We start from the raw sequence: 26,133 nt of genomic DNA on the forward strand, positions 1-26,133 counted from the left end.
CGGAAATTCCATAGTGTAAACCAAGCCCATTTATTGAAACCGCAGCTGAGAACAACTGGGTGTTATCGAATATTCCTCAAGGCCGAATTCACATTACAGAAAAGATAGCTGAAGCCCCTGATTTCTGCTGGACTGATTGTCTGCCTATATGTATGGGGCCTCCTGACCTCCTGGGGCTCCAACAGATAAGGTGAGGGATGAGGAGAATGGGACATCGTGAACGTCAACTGTCCAATCTTGTTCTTGGGGAGATAATCCACCATCAAATGAGTCTGGCAGAAGCTGACCCAATGTTTATATTTAGAACAAATGTATATTGTGAGTAATAATAATGAGTAACAATTTATGTAGGTTTTATTATATTTTACTACCGGTACTTACATTTTTTTTTTTAACTACCTGCACCAAAAGTAGTATGTTTAAAATTGTCATCCTCTGACCCCTTTAACTTTTTTTTTTTCGCATACTGGGCTATTTGAGGGCTCATTTATTGTGTTATGGGCTGTAGCTTTTATTGGTACCATTTTTGTTTTGATGGGACTTTTTGATCGCTTTATATTATTTTTTCATGGCATATGAAGTGACCAAAAATGCACAATTACAAGTATTTTTTATGTGTACGTCATCGACAATGCGGTTTAGCTAACCTTATATTTTAATAGTTCGGACATTTATGCACGCGGTGGTACTATTATACAAGATTCTTTTTTTATTATTTTATTTAAAAAATGGGAAAAGGGGAGTGATTTTAACCTTTAACAGGGTAGGGGTTAATTCACTTTTATTAACTGTTATTTTTACACTTTTTTCTTTTAGCCACCACTGGGGCCTATACCATGCAATCTTTTGATTGCTTACACTGATCAATGCTATGCAATAGCAAAGCATTGATCAGTGTTCTTGGTGCTCTGCTGCTCTAGCCTGCTGAGCAGGCTTGGAGCAGCAGATCGACGAACGGACAATGAAGAGGCAGGTGAGGACCCTCTCGTTGTCCGGTAAACTGATCTGAACATCGATTTTGTCGTGATAGTCCCGATCAGCTCCGCTGAGCTGTCGGGATAGTTTTAGTTTCATTTTAAACATCACAATCAACTTTTCAGCGTCGAAAGGGTTAATGCCGGGCATCGGCCCGATCGGTGGTGCCCGGTATTAGCCGTGGGTCCTGGCTGCCCGTAGCAACCAGGACCCATACGGCTTAACCCATTCTCCGCTCACAAGAATGGTTTAAACCCCGTTAACTGGACTCAAGATGTACAAGTACGCCCTGGGTCCCTAAGTACCAGGACATCAGGGCGTCCTGGACAGGTTAAAGGGGTACTCTGGTGGATTTTTTTTTTTTTTAAATCAACTGGTGCCAGAAAGTTATACAGATTTGTAAATGACTTCTATTTAAAAATCTTAATCCTTCTAGTACTTCCAGCTGCTGTATGCTCCACAGGAAGTTGTATTTCTTTATGGAGTTATTTTCTGTCTGACCACAGTGCTCTCTGCTGACACCTCTGTCTGTATCAGGAACTGTCCAGAGTACAAGCAAATCCCCATAGCAAACCTCTCCCGCTCTTTACAGTTCCTGACATGGACAGAGGTGTCAGCACTGTGGTAAGACAGAAAAGAACTCCATAAAGAAATACAACTTCCTGTGGAGCATACAGCAGCTGGTATGTACTGGAAAGATTAAGATTTTTAAATAAAAGTAATTTACAAATCTGTATAACTTTCTGGCACCAGTTGATTTAAAAAAAAATGTTTTTCACTGGAGTACCCCTTTAAATGTGCATTGGCCAGCTTTAGGATTGTTAAATTGTGGTTGCATAAACACAATGAGGGACATTTATCAATGTTTGCTTATATATTCCTTTTTTTAGTAATTTTTTCCTTTCTTTTTTTTTGCTTATGTGCGACGTATTTATCAACTGCTTTCAGCCTGTTGATAATTTTCTTTCACGTAAGCAATTTTTCCTTTTTTACTTTGGTAGTAGCTTTTTCTGCTCCATGTTTGAGCTGGAGTAAATTTAGTCAATTTTTAACGCTGTTGCGACTTTTTTTTGCGCAGTTGCGACTGTCGCAGTTAATAAATACCTGACTACCCGTAGTCCATTTTAAAATTATTACTACATAGTAAATTTTAGGAAAACTTGCTTTTCTCGCTTTCCAGTCAAAATGTCGCACGAAAAAGCGTGTAGTCGCAGTTGCGACAATTTTGCGACAATTATAGTAAAGAAAACCTGACTAAACCCCTTGATAAATGTCCATAAATATGTATCTCATGTATCCAACAAGTCTAGCATCATTATTGCAGCTTCGCTGTTTCCTAAAGATCAGGAATAAATAATGGTTGAAATAATCACCCAAAAGGCGGATTTGAAATTTTGCTCTAGCATTCACGGTTTGAATTTATTATATTTCTACTGATATTTAAATGGTTTTACTCATTTTATGTTTCTTTTTAGGGAGAGCATTCAATACCAAGGTGGCATTCGTCCTGCAGAGAGAAGGTAGGGGATGATGCCGTCCATCCCTTCCGAATTCCCCACCAATCCCGTAAAGAAAAAATGTACTTTCTTTTCAAAGAAAAAAAAAGTGACAGTGCTTCTTAGAGTCCAGAACACTGGGATATTATACAGTCATTGTTTGTCAATGGGATGAAACTTTACTAAAATTAATCTATTACACAGATTGTACTATTACTATGATATAATGTCATGTGTCACACAGAACAACATGAATGCCCACCCGTGAACACCATTTTTTTCATTGAAACTAAAATGTTATACTAATTTCTATATTTCTGTTGGTCTAAGCTCAGTTTCCCCAATGCATAGATGTAATGTAAAAAACTGGTAAAACACTGGCTGCCTTAAGCCATCACTGAGGTAATTAAGAGATTATTGCCTGTGAATTATACCTTAAACTGTTCCTGCACTTTTAGGTATCTTTTCAGGATAAGTTTCCACGTGTGTGTACACGAGGAGTAGCACTATCTCTGGTCATTATATCACTTTTACCTAATGCATCTATCATGACTCCTATACACCGAACACATTTAAAGAGTGGATCCTTCTCCCATATATCTCTATAGTGCACCCTCAGAAGCAGCAAAAGCAGTATGTAGTACATTATAGAGCAGTACTAAGCAGTGTAAGCTGGGACTCCAACACTGTGGTGAAGTATAATTCTCAATACAGGCTGCGACCCGGTCTCTTTGTTTTACTCTCTCCAGCCCCTCCCCTTCTACTGGCAACTGCAAGCTGAGATGTCAGGGAGCTGATCCGTCTTGAGATGGTTTTAAGCTGTTCTTGAGTAATGAGGTGGGGGATTTTGAGTAGAGGAGCTGGGAAATGGGAGAAAAAAAGCTTTTTTCTCTGATGAGATATATTGCAATGTTTCAAAAATTTTCTTCAACTATTGATTAATGCAAAGTGTAGTGCCTATTTAAATGTAATAATAAAACAGTATGCGGTAAGCTCCCCCTACTGGTGACTGATAATACCCAGAATGGTATTATGTGTCATAATGTCTGTTCTGGGTGTTTGGAGCTTTGTGTCAGAAAAATGTTGTCCCTAAATAGACGTTCCCTTTAGGGTTGTTGCACTTTTACATGGATCATACTTGAGTTATGAGGACACTGTATTTTGTGCTTTTTTTCTGCTATTGTAGTGGTGGATCTTAGTCATTGTGGTATAGTACTCAACTGCACAAACATAAAAGGGGTACTCCAGTGGAATTTTTTTTTTAAAATCAACTGGTGCCAGAAAGTTAAACAGATTTGTAAATTACTTCTATTAAAAAATCTTAATCCTTTCAGTGCTTATTAGCTGCTGAATACGACAGAGGAAATTCTTTTATTTTTGTAACACAGTGCTCTCTGCTGACATCTCTGTCCATTTTAATAACTGTCCAGAGAGAATCCCCATAGCAAACATATGCTGCTCTGGACAGTTCCTAAAATGGGCAGAGATGTCAGCAGAGAGCACTGTGGTCATGATGTCAGCAGAGAGTACTGTGTTCCAAAAAGAAAAGAATTTCCTCTGTAGTATTCAGCATCAAGTACTGGAAGGATTAAGATTTTTTAATATAAGTAATTTACAAATCTGTTTAACTTTCTGGCACCAGTTGATTGAAAAAAAAAAAAAGTGTACCCCTTTAAAGTTCTCAGTCCTGTCATCCAGACACATAATAGAGCTATTACTGGACAGTGTAAATAGTTCTAAATATTTCACTGTAAAGGTGTGTGACTTTACACAATTTTCTTGGGACTCCTGGGCTTTATGTGACTTTAAAGGGGTACTCCGGTGCTTAGACATCTTATCCCCTATCCAAAGGATAGGGGATAAGATGCCTGATTGCGGGGGTCCCGCCGCTGGGGACCCCTGTGATCTTGCATGCAGCACCCCAGTTAAAATCAGTCCCTGGAGCATCAGTCCCCCCGACAGTAATCAGACCCGGAGCGAACATGCTCCGGGGACTGATTTTAACTGGGGTGCTGCGTGCAAGATCACGGGGGTCCCCAGCAGCGGGACCCCCACCATCAGGCATCTTATCCCCTATCCTTTGGATAGGGATAAGATATCTAAGCACCGGAGTACCCCTTTAAAGTGCTGATTTTGGCCTTTTTAAGACCTTTTTGAATACGTTTTTTTCAGAGAGGCTACAGGTAAACTGCTGGATATGTCAACCTGATAATTTTAGCATGTATGTGTATATAACATTGGATTATATTTATATTAATCTTTACTGACAGTGCTCTTTCATACAAGGTCACAACTACTTTACTATTAAATAATGGAGAAATGCTCAAAATGTGTTAATAAAAGCCCATGAGTAACGCAAACGAATATCTGTGTAACGTGTTGATGCTGTGCACCATTCAGTATAACTTACTGTTCTTTGTATTTTTACTATTCTGTAAGTGCTCTCATGACTGATGTAAATTTGCACAATAATTTGCAGCAAAAATAACACTTGCACAAATAAGAATCCATGAATGAAGCTTGCACAAAATTACTCAAAGTCTTCAGCATGATATTAAAGACAGAGAGTCCTCCTCAAAGACAGAGAGTGTCCAATGGTCTTGTTCAGAAATACTCAAAGATGGCCGCCGATGCAACTGCCCAGAAAAAGCAGACGGGAGCCAACAGGAGACTGACTAGCCTGGCCACTGAGTTATAGTAATTGTGGTTTTACAACAATTAGATCCACAGAGATCAGACATTGATGGCATATCCTAGTGTGATATGGCAGCTCTATTGCAAGTGCTGCGCAAGATTCTAAATTATAGAATTCACCTAAAAGCATTAGATGGGTTCAACACTGTTTAGAATTATATTAAGTTACAAGTTCAAAGACCCCAAATATGTCTCCCTATGTCATCATTGTAGATAAGTGATATCACTGCTGCGATGTGTTAGTCCTCATTGTGGCATCAAATCCAGTAAATAATGTAAAGAAATCCCAGCACTCACCAAATAGATGCAATTTCTCTAGTGTTTATTCACATCAGGAAATGGTACATGGAATGTTTCGGCATTCCTCAGACAGCCTGTTGTGCCGAAACACATTCTGTATCACTACCTGATGTTAATATACACAACAGAAATGACATCTATTTGGTGAGTGCTGGGATTTCTTCCCTATGTCATCATGTCTGTTTGTTTATCTACTAAACATGCACAGTGTAGGATGAAATATAAGAATAAAGGATACTTGCCCATTATTATTTAATGTCTTATACCATGTATAAAGGGACTCTCAATGATACGCTCTCTGTGCCAAATTCTATTACTGTTTCATACACTTATTGTATTAAAACAAAAATGTACTTTATGTAAAAATGTGTTTTATGTTTAGGTTTTTTAAATGAATGTTTTATGATAGTAGTTTACAACTAATTCTGTGTAATATGAGTTGGCCCCTTTTGAATCACTGCAATTGTATACTGTACTGTAGTACTACAGCAGATGTAACATATACCAGGCAAAATAACTAGAACATTTTTTGTTATTTTCACCTGTTTTTACTTTACACAGGTGAGAAACATGTTGTTTCATTGAAATCATAAACACGATGCTGTTGATAGATCTGCTATTCTTATTTTATGCACATTTGACACAAAGGAAGACACCACTATTGTAAATAGCACATGGTAGGTGAAGGGCTTTGGTTACAGATTGTCACGATGCCGGCTGGCAGGTAGTGGACCCTCTGTGCCAGAGAGGGATTGGCGTGGACCGTGCTAGTGGACCGGTTCTAAGCCACTACTGGTTTTCACCAGAGCCCGCCGCAAAGCGGGATGGTCTTGCTGCGGCGGTAGTGACCAGGTCGTATCCACTAGCAACGGCTCACCTCTCTGGCTGCTGAAGATAGGCGCGGTACAAGGGAGTAGGCAGAAGCAAGGTCGGACGTAGCAGAAGGTCGGGGCAGGCAGCAAGGATCGTAGTCAGGGGCAACGGCAGAAGGTCTGGAAACACTGGCAAGGGACACACAAGGAACGCTTTCACTGGCACTAAGGCAACAAGATCCGGCAAGGGAGTGCAAGGGAAGTGAGGTAATATAGGGAGTGCACAGGTGATAACTCTAATTGGAACCACTGCGCCAATCAGCGGCGCAGTGGCCCTTTAAATCGCAGAGACCCGGCGCGCGCGCGCCCTAGGGAGCGGGGCCGCGCGCGCCGGGACAGAACAGACGGGGAGCGAGTCAGGTAGGAGAGCCGGGGTGCGCATCGCGAGCGGGCGCTACCCGCATCGCGAATCGCATCCCGGCTAGCAGCAGGATCGCAGCGCCCCGGGTCAGAGGACGTGACCGGGGCGCTGCAGCGGAGGAGGTGAAGCGAGCGCTCCGGGGAGGAGCGGGAACCCGGAGCGCTCGGCGTAACAGTACCCCCCCCCTTGGGTCTCCCCCTCTTCTTGGAGCCTGAGAACCTGAGGAGCAGACTTTTGTCAAGGATGTTGTCCTCAGGTTCCCAGGATCTCTCTTCAGGACCACAACCCTCCCAGTCTACTAAAAAAAAATTTTTTCCTCTGACCTTTTTGGCAGCCAAAATCTCCTTGACCGAGAAGACGTCCGAGGAGCCGGAAACAGGAGTGGGAGGAACAGATTTGGGAGAAAAACGGTTGAGGATGAGTGGTTTGAGAAGAGAGACGTGAAAGGCATTAGGGATACGAAGAGAAGGAGGAAGAAGAAGTTTATAAGAGACAGGATTAATTTGACACAGAATTTTGAAAGGACCAAGATAGCGTGGTCCCAACTTGTAGCTAGGGACACGGAAGCGGACATATTTAGCGGAGAGCCATACCTTGTCTCCAGGGGAAAAAACGGGGGGAGCTCTTCTTTTCTTATCCGCGAACCTCTTCATGCGTGAAGAAGCCTGTAAGAGAGAATTTTGGGTCTCCCTCCATATAATGGAAAGGTCACGAGAAATTTCATCCACAGCGGGCAGACCAGAGGGCAAGGGGGTAGGGAGGGGGGGAAGAGGGTGACGGCCGTACACCACGAAAAATGGGGATTTGGAGGAAGATTCAGAGACCCTGAAGTTATACGAGAATTCGGCCCATGGAAGGAGATCTGCCCAGTCATCCTGGCGGGAGGAAACAAAATGTCGCAAATAATCACCCAGGATCTGGTTAATTCTTTCTACTTGTCCATTGGACTGGGGATGATATGCAGAGGAAAAATTTAATTTAATCTTGAGTTGTTTACAGAGAGCTCTCCAGAATTTAGACACGAATTGGACCCCTCTATCCGAGACAATCTGCGTAGGCAACCCGTGAAGACGAAAAATGTGTACAAAAAATTGTTTAGCCAACTGAGGCGCAGAAGGAAGACCAGGAAGAGGAATGAAATGTGCCATTTTGGAGAATCGATCAACGACCACCCAAATAACGGTGTTGCCACGGGAAGGGGGTAAATCAGTAATAAAATCCATACCAATCAGAGACCAAGGCTGTTCGGGGACAGGCAGAGGATGAAGAAAACCAGCGGGCTTCTGGCGAGGAGTCTTATCCCGGGCACAGATAGTGCAGGCTCGCACAAAGTCCCCAACATCCGTCTCCAGAGTTGGCCACCAATAGAAGCGGGAGATGAGTTGCACAGATTTCTTGATGCCCGCATGACCTGCGAGATGGGAGGAGTGACCCCATTTGAGGATTCCGAGGCGTTGGCGTGGAGAAACAAAGGTCTTTCCTGGAGGAGTCTGTCTGATGGAGGCAGGAGAAGTGGAGATCAGGCAGTCAGGTGGAATGATGTGTTGCGGAGGGAGATCAACTTCTGAGGCATCCGAGGAACGAGAGAGAGCATCGGCTCTAATGTTCTTATCGGCAGGACGAAAGTGGATCTCAAAATTAAATCGGGCAAAGAACAGAGACCACCGGGCCTGGCGAGGATTCAGCCGTTGGGCCGACTGGAGGTAGGAGAGGTTCTTGTGGTCGGTGTAGATAATAACAGGAAATCTTGATCCCTCCAGCAGATGCCTCCATTCCTCAAGTGCTAATTTAATGGCTAGAAGTTCTCGATCCCCGATGGAGTAGTTCCTCTCCGCTGGAGAGAAGGTCCTAGAGAAAAAACCACAAGTGACAGCATGCCCGGAAGGATTTTTTTGTAGAAGAACAGCTCCAGCTCCTACTGAGGAGGCATCAACCTCCAATAGGAAGGGTTTGGAAGGGTCAGGTCTGGAGAGCACGGGAGCCGAAGAAAAGGCAGACTTGAGTTGTTTAAAGGAGTCTTCTGCTTGAGGAGGCCAGGACTTGGGATCAGCATTTTTCTTGGTTAAAGCCACGATAGGAGCCACAATGGTAGAAAAATGTGGAATAAATTGCCTGTAATAATTGGCGAACCCCAAAAAGCGTTGGATAGCACGGAGTCCGGAGGGGCGTGGCCAATTTAAGACGGCAGAGAGTTTGTCTGGATCCATCTGTAGTCCCTGGCCAGAGACCAAATATCCTAGAAAAGGAAGAGATTGGCATTCAAACAGACATTTCTCAATTTTGGCATAGAGTTGGTTGTCACGAAGTCTCTGAAGAACCATACGGACATGCCGGCGGTGTTCCTCTAGATTGGCAGAAAAAATTAGGATATCGTCCAGATATACCACAACACAGGAGTATAATAGATCACGAAAAATTTCATTGACAAAGTCTTGGAAGACGGCAGGGGCATTGCACAGTCCAAAGGGCATGACCAGATACTCAAAGTGTCCATCTCTGGTGTTAAATGCCGTTTTCCACTCGTCCCCCTCTCTGATGCGGATGAGGTTATAGGCGCCTCTTAAGTCCAATTTAGTGAAGATGTGGGCACCTTGGAGGCGATCAAAGAGTTCAGAGATGAGGGGTAAGGGGTAGCGGTTCTTAACCGTGATTTTATTAAGACCGCGGTAGTCAATGCAAGGACGTAGGGAGCCATCTTTTTTGGAGACAAAGAAAAATCCGGCTCCGGCAGGAGAGGAGGATTTACGGATAAAGCCCCTTTTTAGATTCTCCTGGACGTATTCGGACATGGCAAGAGTCTCTGGGGCAGAGAGAGGATAAATTCTGCCCCGGGGTGGAGTAGTACCCGGGAGGAGGTCGATAGGGCAATCATAAGGCCTGTGAGGAGGTAGAGTCTCAGCTTGTTTTTTGCAGAAAACATCCGCGAAGTCCATATAGGCCTTGGGGAGACCGGTTACTGGAGGAACCACAGAGTTACGGCAAGGGTTACTGGGAACCGATTTTAGACAGTTCTTGGAACAAGAGGACCCCCAACTCTTGATCTCCCCAGTGGACCAATCCAGGGTTGGGGAATGAAGTTGAAGCCAGGGAAGTCCAAGGAGAATCTCCGAGGTGCAATTGGGGAGGACCAAAAGTTCAATCCTCTCATGATGAGATCCGATGCTCATAAGAAGGGGCTCCGTGCGGAAACGTATGGTACAGTCCAATCTTTCATTATTTACACAATTGATGTAGAGGGGTCTGGCGAGACTGGTCACTGGGATGTTGAACCTGTTGACGAGAGAGGCCAAAATAAAATTTCCTGCAGAACCAGAGTCCAAGAAGGCCACTGTAGAGAAGGAGAAGGCAGAAGCAGACATCCGCACAGGCACAGTAAGACGTGGAGAAGCAGAGTAGACATCAAGGACTGTCTCGCCTTTGTGCGGAGTCAGCGTACGTCTTTCCAGGCGGGGAGGACGGATAGGACAATCCCTCAGGAAGTGTTCGGTACTAGCACAGTACAGGCAGAGGTTCTCCATACGGCGTCGTGTCCTCTCTTGAGGTGTCAGGCGAGACCGGTCGACCTGCATAGCCTCCACGGCGGGAGGCACAGGAACAGATTGCAGGGGACCAGAGGAGAGAGGAGCCGAGGAGACGAAACGCCTCGTGCGAACAGAGTCCATATCTTGGCGGAGTTCCTGACGCCTTTCAGAAAAACGCATGTCAATGCGAGTGGCTAGGTGAATAAGTTCATGTAGATTAGCAGGAATTTCTCGTGCGGCCAGAACATCTTTAATGTTGCTGGATAGGCCTTTTTTGAAGGTCGCGCAGAGGGCCTCATTATTCCAGGACAATTCTGAAGCAAGTGTACGGAATTGTACGGCATACTCGCCAACGGAAGAATTACCCTGGACCAGGTTCAACAGGGCAGTCTCAGCAGAAGAGGCTCGGGCAGGTTCCTCAAAGACACTTCGGATTTCCGAGAAGAAGGAGTGTACTGAGGCAGTGACGGGGTCATTGCGGTCCCAGAGCGGTGTGGCCCATGACAGGGCTTTTCCGGACAGAAGACTGACTACGAACGCCACCTTAGACCTTTCAGTGGGAAACAGGTCCGACATCATCTCCAGATGCAGGGAACATTGGGAAAGGAAGCCACGGCAAAACTTAGAGTCCCCATCAAACTTATCCGGCAAGGATAAGCGTATCCCAGGAGCGGCCACTCGCTGCGGAGGAGGTGCAGGAGCTGGCGGAGGAGATGACTGCTGAAGCTGTGGTAGCAACTGTTGTAGCATAACGGTCAGTTGAGACAGCTGTTGGCCTTGTTGCGCAATCTGTTGTGACTGCTGGGCGACCACCGTGGTGAGGTCAGCGACAACTGGCAGAGGAACTTCAGCGGGATCCATGGCCGGATCTACTGTCACGATGCCGGCTGGCAGGTAGTGGACCCTCTGTGCCAGAGAGGGATTGGCGTGGACCGTGCTAGTGGACCGGTTCTAAGCCACTACTGGTTTTCACCAGAGCCCGCCGCAAAGCGGGATGGTCTTGCTGCGGCGGTAGTGACCAGGTCGTATCCACTAGCAACGGCTCACCTCTCTGGCTGCTGAAGATAGGCGCGGTACAAGGGAGTAGGCAGAAGCAAGGTCGGACGTAGCAGAAGGTCGGGGCAGGCAGCAAGGATCGTAGTCAGGGGCAACGGCAGAAGGTCTGGAAACACTGGCAAGGGACACACAAGGAACGCTTTCACTGGCACTAAGGCAACAAGATCCGGCAAGGGAGTGCAAGGGAAGTGAGGTAATATAGGGAGTGCACAGGTGATAACTCTAATTGGAACCACTGCGCCAATCAGCGGCGCAGTGGCCCTTTAAATCGCAGAGACCCGGCGCGCGCGCGCCCTAGGGAGCGGGGCCGCGCGCGCCGGGACAGAACAGACGGGGAGCGAGTCAGGTAGGAGAGCCGGGGTGCGCATCGCGAGCGGGCGCTACCCGCATCGCGAATCGCATCCCGGCTAGCAGCAGGATCGCAGCGCCCCGGGTCAGAGGACGTGACCGGGGCGCTGCAGCGGAGGAGGTGAAGCGAGCGCTCCGGGGAGGAGCGGGAACCCGGAGCGCTCGGCGTAACACAGATTTTCCATTGGTTCCATTGGGGAAAAATAGAATTGTTATTTGCATGATGGTAGTAAAACTAAGGCATATTGTACGTGTAGAAATGATCATGGTTACATTTATAGTATGTAGAATTGTGATTTTAGGTCTAGTCTGAAAATGCCGGCATAGCTTGCTACTGGTCTGCTTGTTTATGTTTATTTATGGAAAATAACTGGAGTAGGGTATAAATGATAGGGGATAAGATGTCTGATCGCTGGGGACCCCCGCGATCTCCCTGCTGCATCTGTTTGTTTAGAGTGTCGGGTTCAGCGTTGGAGGCTCGTGACATCATGGCCTCGCTCTGCTTGTGACATCACGGCCATGCCCCCTCAATGTAAGTCTGTGGCAGGGGGTGTTAGGGCCATGACATCATGAGCGGGGCATGACCGTGATGTCACAAGCCTCTGCCCCTCATCACCATGGATGAGGAGTGAAGTTCGCTCTGTGCACCAGATGTCTTTGGTGTCGCAGCCAAGATCGCAGTGGTCCCTATCGGCATATTATCCCATAACCTTTGGATAAGGGATATGATGTCTAGGGGCGGAGTACCCATTTAAATGTGTGCACAACTTTTAACACCATGTCCAGTTTATTGTGCAGCCTTCATAAAGCCTTTCTAGTGACTGGTACTGTGATATATAGAGAGAGCTCCAAATCCCCTGTATAAAGTGAAAATGTGTCGGTTCACCTCACTACTAGGGGAGCCAAAGAGTTTACCCCATACACATACTCAATAGAGTTCATTGTGTAAGCTCTGCCTAATGGTGGTCGTAAGCAGGTGGAGACTGATGGAGAGGTGGCCAACATTATGATAACAGCCACACTCATAGTGTTCCTATTTCTGTAACTCCCATAGTTTTACTTTTTCCAAACAACAAGCTACACTGTTTTGTAACTCCCATTCATCCTAAGGGAGATAAGTAAATAGTGAAATACAGCGAACTTGGCAATTACTATAATACTGGTCACTTCTCATAATACTGGTCACCTCTCATAATACTGGTCACCTCTCATAATACTTACTGGTCACCTCTCATAATACTTACTGGTCACCTCTCATAATACTGGTCACCTCTCATAATACTGGTTACCTCTCATAATACTGTTCACCTCTCATAATGCTGGTCACCTCTCATAATGCTGGTCACCTCTCATAATACTGGTCACCTCTCATAATACTGGTCACCTCTCATAATACTGGTCACCTCTCATAATACTGGTCACCTCTCATAATACTTACTGGTCACCTCTCATAATACTTACTGGTCACCTCTCATAATGCTGGTCACCTCTCATAATACTGGTCACCTCTCATAATACTGGTTACCTCTCATAATACTGTTCACCTCTCATAATGCTGGTCACCTCTCATAATGCTGGTCACCTCTCATAATACTGGTCACCTCTCATAATACTGGTCACCTCTCATAATACTGGTCACCTCTCATAATACTGGTCACCTCTCATAATGCTGGCCACCTCTCATAATGCTGGTCACCTCTCATAATGCTGGTCACCTCTCATAATACTGGTCACCTCTCATAATGCTGGCCACCTCTCATAATGCTGGTCACCTCTCATAATGCTGGCCACCTCTCATAATGCTGGCCACCTCTCATAATGCTGGTCACCTCTCATAATACTGGTCACCTCTCATAATACTGGTCACCTCTCATAATGCTGGCCACCTCTCATAATACTGGTCACCTCTCATAATACTGGTCACCTCTCATAATGCTGGTCACCTCTCATAATACTGGTCACCTCTCATAATACTGGTCACCTCTCATAATACTGGTCACCTCTCATAATGCTGGCCACCTCTCATAATACTGGTCACCTCTCATAATACTGGTCACCTCTCATAATACTGGTCACCTCTCATAATGCTGGCCACCTCTCATAATGCTGGCCACCTCTCATAATGCTGGCCACCTCTCATAATGCTGGCCACCTCTCATAATGCTGGTCACCTCTCATAATACTGGTCACCTCTCATAATGCTGGTCACCTCTCATAATACTGGCCACCTCTCATAATACTGGTCACCTCTCATAATGCTGGTCACCTCTCATAATACTGGTCACCTCTCATAATACTGGTCACCTCTCATAATACTGGTCACCTCTCATAATACTGGTCACCTCTCATAATACTGGTCACCTCTCATAATGCTGGCCACCTCTCATAATGCTGGTCACCTCTCATAATACTGGTCACCTCTCATAATACTGGTCACCTCTCATAATACTGGTCACCTCTCATAATACTGGTCACCTCTTAGGGGACCACTGTCATGAAGATATGTTTGGGTTCCAGAAGTGAGATTTGCATTTCTCAGACATTTATGACATATCTATATGCCAAAAATGCCATGTATGTGAATGCCAGAAATGACTAATATGTGAATACTCTTTACATTGGAAGTGTATAAATCCCTAAATAGTTAGCTACTACTAGCAGTGCCTGCATGAATGCTGAATTTTAGTTGGACTCTGTATTAGGATCTGTTAATACTGTCATTATGATTTTCAATATAATGGGAACCTTGACTGGGCCAGACCCAATAAATGATCGATAACAGTGCTTCCCGACAAACCCCAATGACTTATACCAAAATCTGTCAGATTCCATCATGGTTTCTATTGTTTTCACTGAAAGGTTATCACTACACACTTTGTTTTTTCTTCTCATCAAATCTGATAACAACCAGTAAAGGCTCTGAACGGAGTCTCTAGTAGCAATATGAATAGAGCTTTAAAGGGGTACTCCACTGGAAAACTTCTTTTTTTTTTTAAATCAAGTGGTGCCAGAAAGTTAAACAGATTTGTGAATTATTCAAAAAATTGACCACACCTCAAGGGTACCGCTCTAGTGGGCACACAATGAAAAAGAGATTGAGAACAGTTTGTCTGAACAAAATGTAAGTACATTTATTAAAATACAATTAAAAAATAAAAACACAAATATAAAACATATATTAGAGCAATACTGGTATTGAGTTGTAATTAATCTTCCATAGGGCCCTAATGGCAATATATTTATAATGTATAAGGCACTGCCAAATTTGTTAAAAAATGCCGATAATCCGGAAAGCAACTGTTAATCCGGCAATCACTTGTAAATGGAATAATAGTCTTTGTACTTTGTAACTTAGACCGTCCAGAGTCTCTATATAGATGTAAGTTGGTTCTCACCGTGTCTCAAGCCGTTGGTCCCGTATTGCGACGGGCCGATGGTATCGGGTCTTGCGGTTATTGCAGAGTTGCTGATCAGAGTTTCATATGCTGGTTCTCACAAGCCTGTTAGTTGCGGAGCTCTGGCATGAGACTCCTCTGAGCGGGGTCTGTGCTGTTGATGTGCCCGTGTCGGCGTGACAGGACCCTCGATTGGATCTTTGCAGACAGGATACTCGTGGTGCGTGCAGCAGGCTGGAGGTGCGCCCGGTGAGTGAGGCTGTTGGTTTAGGAGACCAGGTGCAGTAATTGGCCTCCTTCTTTTCTTTGGTAACAGCTTCTTAATAAACGGCAGTGCATTCCTGTATTGCTCTATTCAGATTTAATTTAGAGCCTAGATGCGTTTCAGGGTGCTGAAAATGACCCCTTCCTCAGTAGACAAGTAATGTGGAAGGTAGTAAGATTCCTCTATATATACTATAAATCCACATGTGTTTCTTATAAAAATTCAGACATATTGAACCTGTGGAGTGGACTCAGTGGTTATTCAGCAGAACAGGGTTATCACAATAGTAAATGTATAAAACACTTATACTTTTTTTTTGCTTTTTGTGTCTAGATTTGTAAATTACTTCTGTTTAAAAATCTTAATCCTTCCAGTACTTATCAGCTGCTGTATGTTCCAGAGAAAGTTCTTTTCTTTTTTAATTTCCTTTCTGTCTGCCAACAGTGCTCTTTGCTGACACCTCTGTTCATTTCAAGAACTGTCCAGAGTAGGAGCAAATCCCCATAGCAAACCTATCCTGCTCCAGACAGTTCCTAAAATGAACAGAGGTGTCAGCAGAGAGCACTGTGGTCAGACAAAAAGGAAATTCAAAAAGATAAGAACTTCCTGTGGAGCATATAGCAGCTGATAGGTTCTGAAAGTATTAAGGCTTTTAAATAGAATTAATTTATAAATTTGTTTAATTTTCTGGTACAGTTGACCCCTTTAAATGGAATCTGTTAGCTTTTTATCATGCTGAGATGCATAATGTACATCTCCTCCCTCCCCCATCCTCTCCCTGCCTTTATTGATTGAAATACAAGGTTCAGTGCTGAAAGCCAAGCAGGGAGGGGTGGGGGAGGGGGAGGGCATGCATGCTGCAGCTCAATGCAGCTACTTTGACACTTGAGCTCTAAGCATGATATTGAGCTGATGGTTTGCCTTTAAAAAGGCTCCTACAAAAGAATGATGGCACTTGGAAATTACACTTACATTACTGTACATTACACACGTGCAGCATTTTTTAAGATAAGTAGGAAAGTTATTGGTTGGAGAATGTGCACTAATGGAAATAGGAGAGTTTGAATTAGGAGGGAAGAAGAATAGTAGGTCTGAAGATAAGTGTCTTGGTTTGTTAAATATATGACATCAGTGAAATTCCTTGTATTGTAATATCTAGTGGTAATCCTGAGAATTCGGCACAAGCCAGAACCTGACAACAATGGGATCCAGTAATGGCACTCTGGGGATCAAAAGAAAAATGATAGGAGCAGATTTTGCATTGGTATTGCAATTTTATATGCTTTTCTATCACCTTATTCAGAATGTGATCATTTAGGACACTTTTGATGTACAGTAATGTGTATAAAAAGAAATGCCTGTTCATGTGAATTTTTCCTCACAAAACTATTATTGTATCATTTTGTTCACCCCGCAATCTCCATACAGTATATATGTGTATAGCAGAGAATTGCATTGTTTGCCAGTAGCCTTTCCAGCTTTGTGTCATATATTACTATATGCTGTTCACATTAATGCTGTGCCTCACATCTATGTCACTGTGTTCTTATAAGCCAACAATAAACCTTTCAAAGGAAACCTGATGTTCTGCGTCACTGTTTATTGACTTCCCTCCTGACTACAGAGGACAAAGGTTGTGCCGATCTATACAGTTTATAGCTGCAGACAATCTATATGATCTTGTGTCTACATTACTAAATACATGACTTCATCTCTCTGATTTCTTTCTCTACATTTCACAAGGTTTTTATTTTTTTATTTTATTATCCAAGCAAAAATGTCCCTTTTCGTGGATCTGTTTGGCTATAGCTGTAAATATGCAATGTTCTACAACACTGAAAAAAAAACATGGAACTCATTACATACTATTATGACAGATGTATTAATCCAATTTCTGCCGCAATTTGTGACAAAAAATGGTGTACATGCAATGCACCACATTTATTATGTTTTTGTCAGTAATGTGCCTTGTAAGACTAGTGGGTATGGTTTGGAGAAAGGGGATTGACTATAAGGGCACCACCAATATTCTGTGCCAAGGGTCTGGTGCATTTTGTTACATTTTAGTCTACACTTGTTCCAACAAAGCCATACATCCTTGGCTTCTTACCCCCCCCCCTCCTCATAAATGTGTATAAAATTACATAAGCCAAATCCCAACAAAATGCATCCAAATATTTGAGAATTTCACACTGCATGATCTAAAGGCCCCTATACACAATAGAAAAACTGTGGTCATACATAGTTAGTATGGTGGAAAAAAGACATACGTCCATCAAGTTCAAATACAATGTGGGGGCCCCTAACTCTCCCCTACCCCATTTCCCAGGAAGAGAAGAAATGGGCATGTTAAATTTCAATATCTCATCTTTAATCTTTACTTAGGCTTTCTCTATGCTCCCATTTATAAACAGCCTGTGTGTTCCTATAAGGTTATGCTAAGTTATGCTCCTATGTCTCCAGATGTTATCTATCTATCTATCTATCTATCTATCTCATATCTATCTATCTATCTATCTATCTATCTCTCATATCTATCTATCTATCTATCTATCTCATATCTATCTATCTATCTATCTATCTCATATCTATCTATCTATCTATCTATCTATCTCTCATATCTATCTATCTATCTATCTATCTCTCATATCTATCTATCTAATCTCATATCTATCTATCTATCTATCTATCTATCTATCTATCTACCTATTTCATATTTATCTACCTATCTATCTATCATCTATATATCTATCTATTATCTATCTATCTATCTATCATCTATATATCTATCTATTATCTATCTATCTATCCTATTGTCTGTCAATGTTATATCTGTCTTTCTGTCCATGTAATGTCTATCTCTTTATCTACAGTATCTATTTATAAGATCTATCTATCAATCTATTTCAAGTACTTGTCTATGTAATATATATTTATTTAATATCTATATATCCATCCTCTATAACACGTCACACCCTCTCTGTTAACTTTACACCTAATTCAGGTCTTGTAAGAGTTCCTTTGGATGTGATATTTCCCTAGATCTACCATGTGTTATAAGGCAGTGAATAGTAGGTCTTTAGCCTTTTTAGTGTCATATAGTACCAAAGAAGAAAGAAACAAAACCACTATGTAGAGCAAGAAGTAAATTAAAAACACGTAATTTTATTAGTTCTATGACAATACCTAAAATACACATACAGCAATGGGCATAGAGAGAAAGAATGTAGGTGATTATTCTTTCTATTGTGATGTTGATCATGTGGTTATATCCTATTTATTATATACTTGAATTAATTGTTAGATTTTACTTGTTGTTTTTCACTGTAGTCAGTCCTCATGACTAACAAGCATTCTAATGACTTTCTAATGACTTACCTGAATTCATCTCACATCCTGTTGTCTTCATCTCTCCCTGGAGAATCCTGATCACACGGAACTGCACCTGATACACCTCCAGCTACAGGTTTCTGGACTTGTACCAAACCTTTAGCCAATAATATTATGTGTTATCCTTTACTGTATATGTCCAGATTGTGAGCTCCCTGTGGGCAGGATTATCTTTACCCTATGTTATTATCCTCTATGTTGGTTTCCATGTTTGTATGTAATATTGTAACTCTATCGGTTGTATTTTGTTTTTATGTAACATTGTGCCCTTTGTCACCACACAGTGAATACATGTACACATCTATTGTTACTAACTGGCGTTAGTGTGTTTGCTGGGGGGGGGGGGTTAAAGGGGTTGTCCAGTTTAGAAAACCCACTTTCTTATACCCAGTGAGTGACTTCTGAGTTAAAGGGGTACTTCACCTCTAGACATCTTATCCCCTATGCAAAGGATAGGGGATAAGATGTCTGATCGTGGGGGGTCCAGCCATTGGGACTCCCCGCGATCTTTGACCTGCAAAATTTGACCTAGAACATTTATTTTCAGAATGCCAGCTGTGCTGGGCTTTGGGCGGCCGTGGTCGTCAGGTGTCCTCCATTTATGTCTATAGGAGGGGGCGTGACAGCTGTGGTAATCCAGCACAGAGCGGAGTTTGCTCCGTTTAACGGATTACTGCAGTGCCAGGCCAGAGATCCCAGCAGGATAGGGCATAAAATGTCGGAGGGTCCATTGTTTTGAATCGTGATCTCTTGGCCATAGTAGAGAAAGAGCATCTCTCTTACTCTTTCACACGTTCTTTGTCTTAATCTGTCTCTCTAGCTGGTCCCTAACATCCCTAGCATAAAATGGCGCCACACTTAGCGGCAACCACCACGGTATGACCCACTGGTAGAGCAGCCCCAGTGCCATCCGACCAGACCCTGGGCCGCACCAGCAATGGACACTGCACAGTGCTGCACCAGTGTGAACAGGTGACAAAGCTCACTTACCATGTGTTTCCAGTCAAAGACTGAGAGACTGCCAGAAAGAAGCCCAGGCCTATATTAATTGTCAGGAAGCTGCAAAGGCCCTATTCTTTCTGGCAGTCTGTCAGTGGCTAGTTCCCCCTGTGGGCACTGGTGTTGTGGCGGTGGTGGTCGCTGCTCAGTGCAGTGCCATTTTATGTTGGGGATCTAAGGGACCCACTACTTACAGGTGGCCGTGACGTGGCTAGCGGGCTTGCATTTCATGATCATCATGTACACTAACCACCTGTTAGTTTAATACATTTTGTTGAGAAGCCTTTTACTGGGTTCACACTACGTTTTGGCTATACGGAGACCGGATCTGGCTGGGGGGGAATAAATACTGGACGCTCCTGTATCCCAGCCAGACCCGGCCCACATCTCATTCATTTGAATGAGCTGACTGGAGTCGGATAGTGACTCTGGTTGGCTCATTTTTGCCCCGTATCCAGTTTTCTGACCGGACCTAAAACTGTGGTATACCATGGTTTTAGGTCCGGTCAGAAAACCGGATACAACGCAAAAATGAGCTGACACGAGTCCCTATCTGACTCCAGTCAGCTCATTCAAATGAATGAGCTGGGGTCCGGGTCAGGCTGGCATACGGGAGTGCCCGGTTTTCACTCCCCCCAGCCAGATCCGGTCCCCATATAGCCAAAACATAGTGTCAACCCAGTCTTAGAGCACTGTGCATGTTGTAGATGTGCGATCATGTCTGTTTTTTTCTCTATTTGAATTTAAAAAAGTCACTTACCCCGGTCCCCTGCAACTTCCAGCCTGGTGAATTCCAGCCCCCTGCTGCTCCCCGCTTGCAGCTGTGGCCCAATGGAAATGTCAGAGCAGGACCTGCCCGCTCAGCCAATCACTGGCTTCAGCTTTGCCTCATCTCATCCATTGATTGACTGAGTGTGCAGACCCAGTTCCGACACATCGTCTTGAAAGCAGCTACAAGTGGGGAGCTTCAGGGGACCAGGAAGGTAAGTGTAATTTATATTTTTTTGTTTTTATCAAACCCCCCACCCCCCTCCCACCCTCAAAACATGTGTCAATTTTTTTTAAATCCGTGAATACCCCTTTAATGATACATCATATGGATTAAAAAGATACCGGGGGGAGGGGGAAATACTTTTATGCCCTCTGTTTATGTATATTATGGCTTGTCCTATAGATTCAAAGGATTTGGCCCTATCAGAGATGTTTATGTTCTATAATCACCTTAATGTAGTATAAACTGTATAAATCCTGGAGAGATTAATGTTCTTGCAACCCTTTATTTTGTGAGGTTTAAGAAGATCATTGATATATCTTAAGTCTAACGTTAATCCTACTATAGCTTTGGAGGGACAGTCGCACAAATCTTGATTCATAGTTATACCAGTAACTGCATTGCAATTTTCCACGTATTTACAGTCATGGCCTTAAATGTTGGTACCCCTGAAATTTTTCAAGAAAATTAAGTATTTCTCACAGAAAAGGATTACAGTATCACATGTTTTGCTATACACATGTTTATTCCCTTTGTGTGTATTTGAACTAAACCAAAAAAGGGTGGGAAAAAGCAAATTTGACATAATGTCACCAAACTCCAAAAATGGTCTGGACACAATTATTGGCACCCTTAATCTAATATTTGGTTACACACCCTTTGGAAAAAATAACTAAAATCAGTAGCTTCCTATAATCATCAATAAGCTTCTTACACCTCTCAGCCGGAATGTTGGACCACTCTTCCTTTGCAAACTGCTCCAGGTCTCTCTTATTGGAAGGGCGCCTTTTCCCAACAGCAATTTTAAGATCTCTCCATAGGTGTTCAATGGGATTTAGATCTGGACTCATTGCTGCCACTTCAGAACTCTCCAGCACTTTGTTGCTATCCATTTTTGATGTATGTTTGGGGTCATTGTCCTGCTGGAAGACCCAAGATTTTGGACGCAAACCCAGCTTTCTGACACTGGGCTGTACATTGCGACCCAAAATCCGTTGGTAATCCTCAGATTTCATGATGTCTTGTACACATTCAACCCAGTGCCAGAGGCAGCAAAACAACCCCAAAACATCATTGAACCTCCACCATATTTCACTGTAGGTACTTTGTTCATTTCTCTGTAGGCCACATTCCGTTTTCGGTAAACAGTAGAATGATGTGCTTTAGACATTTTCCCAGAAGGATTTTGGTTACTCATGTTCATTTTGGCAAAATGTAGTCTTTCTTTTTTATGTCTCTGTGTAAGCAGTGGGGTCCTCCTGGGTCTCCTGCCATAGCGTTTCATTTCATTTAAATGTCGACGGATAGTTCGCGCTGACACTGATGCTCCCTGAGCCTGCTGGACAGCTTTAATATCTTTGGAACTTGTTTGTGGCTGCTTATCCACCATCTGGACTATCCTGCATTGACACCTTTCATCAATTTTTCTCTTCTATCCATGCCCAGGGAGATGAGCTACAGTGCCATGGGTTGCAAACTTCTTGATAATGTTGTGCACTGTGGACAAAGGCAAATCTAGATCTCTGGAGATGGACTTGTAACCTTGAGGTTGTTGATATTTTTTCACAATTTTGGTTCTCAAGTCCTCAGACAGTTCTCTTCTCCTCTTTCTGTTGTCCATGCTTAGTGTGGCACACACAGATACACAATGCAAATACTAAGTGAACTTCTCTCCTTTTTATCTGCTTTCAGGTGTGATTTTTTATATTACCCACACTTGTTACTTGCCCCAGGCGAGTTTAAAGAGTAGCTCCCACCATCCTATATTTTTTTTCTGTCCCTGCCTATTGCCAATCTATCCCTAACCCCCTCCCTGCTTTAAATTTTTCCTTTTATTATATTAAAAATAACTTTTTGTCTGCCTGGCAGTGTGCTCGCTACCAGGCAGACTTCCCCAGCAGGCACCACGTCACTGATGCCTGCTGGGGACAACACTTCCGCCCTTAGTTTATCTACACAGGGTGCCTTCAGCTGTTTCACCACTACAACTCCCAGCTTGCCCTGACATCTATTGGCTGTCAGGGCATGCTGGGAGTTGTAGTAGTGAAACAGCTGGAGGCACCCTGTGTAAATAAACTGTAAGTTAGTGCAATGCGGCGCTACGGCGTTAGCCCATTCCCTCCTTCAAACCCCCATACCCCGTTCCCTCCATCACCTCGTTCCCTCCATCACAACCCCCCCACCCCCCGCCCGCCCGCATATCCCGTTCCCTCCATCACAAACCCCCCGCCCCGCATACCCCGTTCCCTCCGTTCTGATACCTGCAGAGTCCGGCAGCGGGCGTGCAGGGACACCGGCGACAACGACATGTGCGGGAGTGGCCTCCCAGCCAGTGGCCAGGGAGCCAATGCGCTCGCTCCCGCCTGTCTGATTGACAGGCAGGGAGCGAGAGCAGCCTAAATGAAAAAGGACTGATTGCCAGGCCAAAATCAGTCCTTTTTCAGGCGTGACGTCACGCCAGGCTGCAGCCGGCCACTAGGAGGGTGACCCCTAGTGGCCGGTTTTTAAACGTAAATTTCACCCTGATAATAAAAAAATAAAAATAATGACAATATATTAGAGATATGTTGTAGTGACAGTGCCCATTTAAAGGAGCATCACATGCTTGAAACATTCTTATTCATCCACAATTTTAAAAGGGTGCCAATAATTTTGTCCAGACCATTTTTGGAGTTTGGTGGCACATTTATGTCTAATTAGCTTTTTTTCCCTACCTTTTTTTGTTTAGTTCCAATACACACAAAGGGAATAAACATGTGTATAGCAAAACATGTGTTACTGCAATCCTTTTCTGTGAGAACTACTTAATTTTCTTGAAAAATTTCAGGGGTGCCAACATTTATGGCCATGACAGTATATATCCAGGTTCTCAGACGAAGCCCACATATAAATAATGGCGTCCTGGAGGTTTGCCAAAATATGGTAATTTCGACATAACCGGAAATGTAACCCTGAAAATATTGCATGAAAAAGCAACAAAAGTAACAGAGTAGTAAAGTGTTTTCCAAACAGTGTTCCTCCAGCTGTTGCAAAACTACAACTCCAAGCATGCTGAGAGTTGTACTTTTGTAGCAGCTGGAGACACACTGTTTGGAAAACACCGGCTCAATACATGAACCAGTGTTTTCCAAACAGACAGGCGCAAGCAATATAAACAGGTTAATGTCTATTGATAAGTAAGCAGACAAATAATGTCGCTGCAGTGGTTCTCATTTTCCGGTCAGCGGAGAGCGGTTTACTCATGTGAACAATTTATTTCCATGTGCTCACACAGCTAGGGGAGAGAATACCGTGCAGGTTATGGGTTACACTTGGTAGTACTGCTGTATTTATTTTGTCAGAACCCAAGTATACCATGTCATATATATAGTATAGTCAGAACTGAATCATATCATGGAAAAAGAGGCTAATGCCTTGGGATGTCCTTACTATTTACGGCCTGTAAAATTCCCCATTGGCATATTGTAAGTGGCGTTATTCAGGCATTAATAAATGAGCACTGTATGGCACTATTATGTGTTTACTATGTTTTTCCATTATGTTAATATATTGTAGCATATTATTAGGGCAGTATTATTTATATTGTTCCCAGTATGGCACTATTATTGGTGTAGTTTATTGTCTACTTTCCTTCTAAAAAAAAAAAACATAGGTGCCCCTGCCCCACAGGATAGGAAAATAGAGCCCCTGAATAATAGAATACCGTATTTTTCGCCGTATAAGACGCACTTTTTCTTCCCCAAAACTGGGGGGGAAAAGTTGGTGCGTCTTATACGGCAAATGCACATTAAAACCCTGTCCTATCGCAGCGGTCCCTGCGGCCATCAAGTCCGGAACCCGCGGCTAATACAGGACATCACCGATCGTGGTGATGCCCTGTATTAACCCTTCAGACGCGGCGATCAAAGCTGACCGCCGCGTCTGAAGCGAAAGTGAAACTAACCCGGCTGCTCAATCGTGCTGTTCGGGACCGCCGCGGTGAAATCGCGGTGTCCCGAACAGCTTGCAGGACACCGGGAGGGACCTTACCTGCCTCCTCGGTGTCCGATCGGCGAATGACTTCTCCGTGCCGGGATCCCCTGCATGGCTGGCGCTCTCCGTCGTCATCACGTCGTCGCGCACGCCGTCCCGTCATCCAATAGGAGCGGCGTACGTAGCGACGTGATGGCGACGACGGAGAGCGAGGATACCGGGCAGCAGAGACATTCCGGAGTGACGGGGACACCCCGGGGACGCGGCGACAGTGATGGAGGACGACATCCAGGGCAGCGGTGACGAGCGGTGACGGGTCCGGAGCAGCGGGGACACGGGAATATTACCTCCTATACCAGTGGTCTTCAACCTGCGGACCTCCAGATGTTGGAAAACTACAACTCCCAGCATGCCCGGACAGCCAACGGCTGTCCGGGCATGCTGGGAGTTGTAGTTTTGCAACATTTGGAGGTCCGCAGGTTGAAGATCACTGTCCTATACTTTACATTGTATCTGGTTCAGAATCTTTTTTTTTTTTAGATTCTCCTCCTTTAAAATTGGGTGCGTCTTATATACCGGAGCGTCTTATATGGCGAAAAATACGGTAGTATATGGTAGTCTAGTATATAGTATAGTATTTATTGAATAGGTATAGGCAACCTTCGGCACTGCAGATGTTTGGGACTACATCTCCCAGGATGCTTTGGCAATCTGATTGTAATTCCACGCATTAACTTACCTGACTGGCACGTGTTGTGATGTCACAGTGTCTTGGAATGGAACATATTTGGGAGATCGAAGCAGGTAACTCAGCTGAATGGTCTATGACATCACAGCTTTTTACCTGACTGATAACAGCTTCTGATGTCATGGAAACACAGTTGTGATGTCACAGCAGCTTACTTGACTTAACCCCTTAAGGACGCAGCCCTTTTTCACCTTAAGGACTGAGCCCTTTTTCGCAATTCTGACCACCGTCGCTTTACGAATTAATAACTCGAAAATGCTTTTACCGAATATTCTGATTCTGAGACTGTTTTTTTCGTGACATATTCTACTTTATTTTGGTGGTAAATTTTCGGCGTTATTTGCATCCTGTTTTGGTGAAAAATCCCAAAATTTCATGAAAATTTTGAAAATTTGGCATTTTTCTAACTTTGAAGCTCTCTACTTTATGTTGTTTATAAAATGGACATATTTTTGCTTTTTGAAAAAATTTGAGGGCTTCAAAGTAGAGCAGCAATTTTCAAAAATGTCATGAAAATTGCAAAATCTGAAGGGACAGATGTTACAGAACTACAACTCCAAGCATGCCTGGGCAGTCTAGGCATGCTGAGAGTTGTAGTTTGGCAACATCTGGAGGGCTACCGTTTGGGCACCACTGTAACAGTGGGCTCCAAACTGTGACCCTCCAGATGTTGCAAAACTACAACTCTGGATCGGGGGTCCCCAGGCATCTTCTCCCCCAGGTACTGGCCTCCATCTTCTCCCCACATTC

The 26,133-nt window shown here is 43.8% G+C and overlaps 1 protein-coding gene across 1 annotated transcript in view; it reads left to right on the top strand.

Moving 5' to 3' along the window:
* Positions 1–26,133, top strand: part of LNP1 (leukemia NUP98 fusion partner 1) — a 77,870-nt gene that overhangs the window by 25,318 nt on the left and 26,419 nt on the right. Inside the window, exon 3 of the mRNA XM_056559298.1 lies at positions 2,451–2,495. Coding sequence (XP_056415273.1) covers positions 2,451–2,495 — 45 coding nt within the window. The remainder of the gene's footprint in view (positions 1–2,450; positions 2,496–26,133) is intronic.

Source organism: Hyla sarda, chromosome 2 (genome assembly GCF_029499605.1).
Source record: "Hyla sarda isolate aHylSar1 chromosome 2, aHylSar1.hap1, whole genome shotgun sequence".
NCBI classification, from domain to species: Eukaryota; Metazoa; Chordata; class Amphibia; order Anura; family Hylidae; genus Hyla; species Hyla sarda.